Genomic DNA, 4,575 nt, shown 5'->3' on the forward strand with positions numbered 1-4,575 from the left:
ACTTGCGGTTTGTACCAGCACCATCCCCAATTACAGACAAAATTTTAAATCCCAAAGATTCAAGCTTCTCGATTGCCTCCCAAACAATGGAATTAAGATCATCAGCGGTAAGACTGTTGGTCGCAAAGTGCGCAAATGGGTACTTAATACGTGTTGTTGCTCCTCGAAGCATCAACATCAAAATATGATTTGCAACTTTTTTATCTTTGTGAGATTCTGCTGTCAGACTATTAATTTTGTTTCGGGCCTCATTCAAGTGGGTATAGCCCACAAGATCTCCCGTGTTTGTTTTATATATTAGATCTTCTTTGGTTTTCATTTCGTCCAGTAGTAAATTGAAGTACTGATGCTCTGGTGCTAAGGTTTCTGGTTTTATATCCTCTTTCATACGATTCAATATCTGGTCAGAAAATCCGAGTGTTCTGGAGTCGTCCGACGAATGACGGAATAGTGTACTGTAGGAGGGCAACTTTAGAATATTTGAGTGAGCCAAGCTCCTATATGCCTTAGGAGATTTGTGGTATTGGAATAAACACCACTGAATTACGAGTGGATGCCATCTTCGTCCTCTTGCATCAGCTTTATTGATCATTTTAAGCTGTTCTCTTAAGAATATTGAAATGAAAGATCTTCCTTTTTAGGCATTGACTTCTTTAACATTTCTTCAATGCAAGCATCGTCAGCTTCTGGCAATGGCTCTGAATCCTTATCTAAATGTTTTTTACATTTCTTTTGCAATCTTTGAACTTGTTTCCTAATGTTGCGTTCGTTTTTGTTGCTTCTTCTAACTAAACCAATAAGTTCTTCTTTTGTTAAGGATTTTAATTTTTTGGTTTTGGATTTGTCGTCCTTAAACTTTGAAGCAAATGCCCTCAATCTTGAGCATCGCACGCATGTTTTACTGTTTGATAATCCTAGATAGTTATTATCGCGCATTACTTCTGAAGTTGAACAAAATCTCCCGCGTGACTTTTCCTTCAAGGTGGCTATAAACTGCGGCTTCGTTATTCCATTGCACAACTTTAAATTGTTAATATCCTTTAGCGTTTTTAATAACTCATCATTGGTTGATACCGATATAGGTAGCTGTACCAGATTCTGATTATTAAAGTTTTTCTGGAAAACTTTGACATTCAAGATCAAGTCAGCATTGACTGTGATAGATATTAAAGAATTGTCATTCTTCGGATTAATTTTTAGAAGTTTCAGACAACTCGGTTTTATACTGAAGCACCAGCCTTGATCTTGCATCTTCATCCAGTCGGGTGACGCAAAATCAACTAAGAGCCAAAATGGTCTTAGATCTCCAGAAACAGATGGATTATTTAATAATCCTGCAATTGCTTTATCATTTGTTGATGTGATTATCTACATGAGAATGTCAGAGTTCAATTAGGCCTATATAAGCAAAATATTAACAAGGAACAGACGCGCCATTAATAAGAATGAAACACTATACTAACAGAAATATCACTGCCTGACTTGTCTTCAAAGGAAAAGGAAGGTAATGTTTTATCTGCAGCTACAGTACAGTTTTCAACACTTGAGGGCATCACCTGAGACATAATTGCACTATTAACTATTAAATTCAATGTGAGTACTATCCTTACTACTGACAGAAATCGAATCCACTTCACAATCATTAAAAGTCAAAGTTCCATCCATTCCACTTACATTGATTGCCTAAATAATTAGAAAGTTAGTTAATGTTTCGCAACTTGTGAGCACTCACATGCTTGAAAAAAAAACACAATTCTCACTGATATGTCACTCATTATTTGATCATTATGTGTAAGAGATTCTGGTTCATGGCTTTCAGAGATGCCATCATTAGCAGTACTGTTGATTGTCTAAATAATTAAGTTAGTTAATGAAATGTTTCTTATCTTGAGAGTTCGTACATGCATAAAAAAACACAATTCTCACTGATATGTCACTCATTTGATCATTCAGTTTAAGAGATTCTGGTTCATGGCTTTCAGAGATGCCATCATTAGCAGTACTGTTGATTGTCTAAATAATTATGTTAGTTAATGAAATGTTTCTCATCTTGAGAGTTCGTACATGCATAAAAAAACACAATTCTCACTGATATGTCACTCATTATTTGATCATTCTGTGTAAGTGATTCTAATTTGTGGTTTTGAGTAACATCTTTTGTAGTCCTGTTAACTTCCTAAATATCGCATCAATGATTGAAATATTTATCAACGTGAAAATAACAACATGCATAGTAAAACCATTTCTCACAAATATATCACTTGTTGATCGGTCACTGAGCGGCAGCGATTCAGTAAGAAAGTTAGGGTTGGAAGATATATTCACAACTAATGAACAGGAAGCGTTTTTCTCATTAGATGGCTTTTTCAAAATTGATACAAGGTCCTATTACAATATCAATTAATAAATATTCTTCTCAACTCTAAAAAACGTTAGTTCACAGCACTACTTACGCGAGCATGAACAGGGTCAGGATATTTTTCTGTTGGTCCTTTTTGGCCAACGAAATGCTTTGAACACAAATATGTGTCTTTGGTGATATTTTTTAACTCAAAATTTACCCTGGCTTCTTGCAGCCATTTTAGCCACTTCATACAGCGTAACGTATTGGATCTTTTGTACTTCGGAAAAGGCAAAAAGAAAACTCCAGCCATGTGATCTTTATACCAATATCTGGAGTCGCTATTGCATTTTGGATAGACGCAATGCTTAATCCGTCCCATTTCAATTTTACGAAGTTATTGTTTAAGAGAGAAAAAAATCGCTCCTAAAGCGACTTTCAAACTAACGTCTAAATTATTTTGTGGTTCAAAATTTTCCCAATCTCAGTGGCGATTTTGGCGAACCGCGATAAGCCAAAAACTAACCGTCTCCTCGGGCCTAAAAAATTTTAATCCCGCAAAACCGTTAACAACAGTAAGATTCAAATTTCAGCCAATGAACGACGACCGGAAAAGACTACCATTTGTCCCACCGTAGAACTTCCGGTTGTTTTTAACACCCGATGCCTCCCCACCCCCCCTACGATTTGGTAGCCAAAGCGCGAGCTTTTTTCAATGCACGGTGGAAGGTACGAGAGATTTATCCAGTAACGATAGTTATTAGTACATCCATGAGCCGATGAAGCGATTATCCCATACGGTCGCCGAGGCTTAAACATGGTTTTGATTTTACTCTCTCGGTTTAAATACTATTCATTTTATTTTAATTTTAAATTACAAAACGTTCTAAAACACGTCCATCGTAGTTTATTTTACAAGTTAACTCATGGCGCCAAACATTGCAACTGCTCATAAGGTGTGAAAAGGCTAATATTGAGGTTTAGTAGGAAACCGAAGCGGTCTGGGAGTTTTTCACTAGCCGCGGTAGTATTTGGTAGTATCCAGTCAGAAATATTATGTTAGAGGGACTGAATTAGACACGCCTTCCCATAACAAACCAATGCATTATACCAGCCAATAATGGAGCCACCTCTCTTGACGTCAGATCTATATTGCACGTGTTCAATGTTTACAAAAGTTGCCTTTTCTAAATCTCGTTTTGTTTTCATTATAATTCAATAACCGCTCGTCAGATTTTTATAAAACTTTAGAAATGAACATTTTTCAGTTCATATTTACCAAAAATGAAGGAATTAACATTTCCAAGAAAATGTCTTTACTTACTCTTTAATAAATAGACCAATAAAATTTAGAAATAGTCCAGAATACAAATTTATGAAATGCTCTAGACACCTTGCTTTTTAACTCCCCAATCACAATATTTTTTTAAGTTATTTAAAAGCAGAAATGGACAAAGCTCTGGCACTCGATAGTAACTCCCCATAGATCATAAGCGGTGGTTAGGTGCCGCTTGCTTTTTTTCAAAATCGAAAATAGCCAATGCTTGCAAACGCATATCTGAAAGGCTCATTAACATGGTTTCTAAAAATCAGCTTGTAGCGTGAGCTTTTCGCTAGCGACAGAGCTCGAGAATAGTTGAAATCTTTTATTTACGTTTTAACAGGCTCAAGCGCAAGCTCCAAGAATTTTGATTTACATGCTTTTAAAAATGTAATTGAAGCTATGACTTGAATTTTTTCAGATTTTTGATCAGACTTATTTTTCAATTTTTGTTAAGCCTAATTTTTAAAACTTTAGCTAAGCCTAATTTTTTTGGACTAATTATTTATACATATGCTAGGCCTAACTTTATAATCGTGCTTGGCCTTATTATTCACAAATATATTAAGCCTTATTATTCAAATATGGGTTAAGCCTATATAGCAGTCATTGTTGTCACGCTATCAAAGACGCAACTTTTGTGAGAGAAAAAAGATTTCCTGGTTTTGTGTGTACTTTAAGATTTAAAATAGAAATTCGCGTATTGTAAAATATAGTGGTTCATCCTTTGTGCACAATAGAAAACATAGATATATATTTTAGTTGTTATTCTTTAAAACAGTTGCTGTTACTAGTATTATATTAAAAAGTAGACACCATCAAAATTTAAACCAATTTTAAAAACCCGCCAACCATACTCGGGACTATTGAATTCAGAATATTCTGCACCCAATATAATTTGTCTCGATATTAG

General features: G+C 35.1%; 1 protein-coding gene across 3 annotated transcripts; it reads right to left on the bottom strand.

Annotated features, from left to right (window-relative positions):
- Nucleotides 1–439: 439 nt before the first annotated feature.
- LOC149680061 (uncharacterized) lies at nt 440–2,929 on the bottom strand. Of its 3 annotated transcripts, XM_089834713.1 has the most exons (9): nt 2,790–2,929; nt 2,454–2,682; nt 2,251–2,385; nt 2,090–2,176; nt 1,927–2,013; nt 1,761–1,850; nt 1,618–1,683; nt 1,464–1,556; nt 440–1,368 (listed from the first exon to the last, which is right to left on the bottom strand). In XM_089834713.1, exons 2-9 carry the CDS (start codon nt 2,652–2,654, stop codon nt 607–609), a joined length of 1,521 nt encoding a protein of 506 aa, XP_089690839.1. In that variant the 5' UTR covers nt 2,655–2,682; nt 2,790–2,929; the 3' UTR covers nt 440–606. The 3 variants fall into 3 exon arrangements, with proteins under 3 accessions (XP_089690839.1, XP_089690838.1, XP_089690840.1); XM_089834712.1 differs by having other exon boundaries at nt 2,454–2,924; XM_089834714.1 differs by lacking the exon at nt 1,927–2,013 and having other exon boundaries at nt 2,454–2,924.
- Between the last annotated feature and the right edge of the window lie 1,646 nt (nt 2,930–4,575).

This window comes from Phalangium opilio, unplaced genomic scaffold, assembly GCF_054372755.1.
Source record: "Phalangium opilio isolate 3A_F unplaced genomic scaffold, DU_Popi_V2 ptg000040l_1, whole genome shotgun sequence".
NCBI classification, from domain to species: domain Eukaryota; kingdom Metazoa; phylum Arthropoda; class Arachnida; order Opiliones; family Phalangiidae; genus Phalangium; species Phalangium opilio.

What these genes read in the sequence shown, in the direction of transcription:
- LOC149680061 (XM_089834712.1), bottom strand. Translation starts at nt 2,723, where the DNA reads ATGGGACGGATTAAGCATTGCGTCTATCCAAAATGCAATAGCGACTCC. An exon ending in ATCAAATGAGTGACATATCA is followed by an intron (nt 1,851 to 1,926) that starts GTGAGAATTGTG and finishes TTAATTATTTAG; the next exon opens with ACAATCAACAGTACTGCTAA. An exon ending in GTGAAGTGGATTCGATTTCT is followed by an intron (nt 1,557 to 1,617) that starts GTCAGTAGTAAG and finishes ATTATGTCTCAG; the next exon opens with GTGATGCCCTCAAGTGTTGA.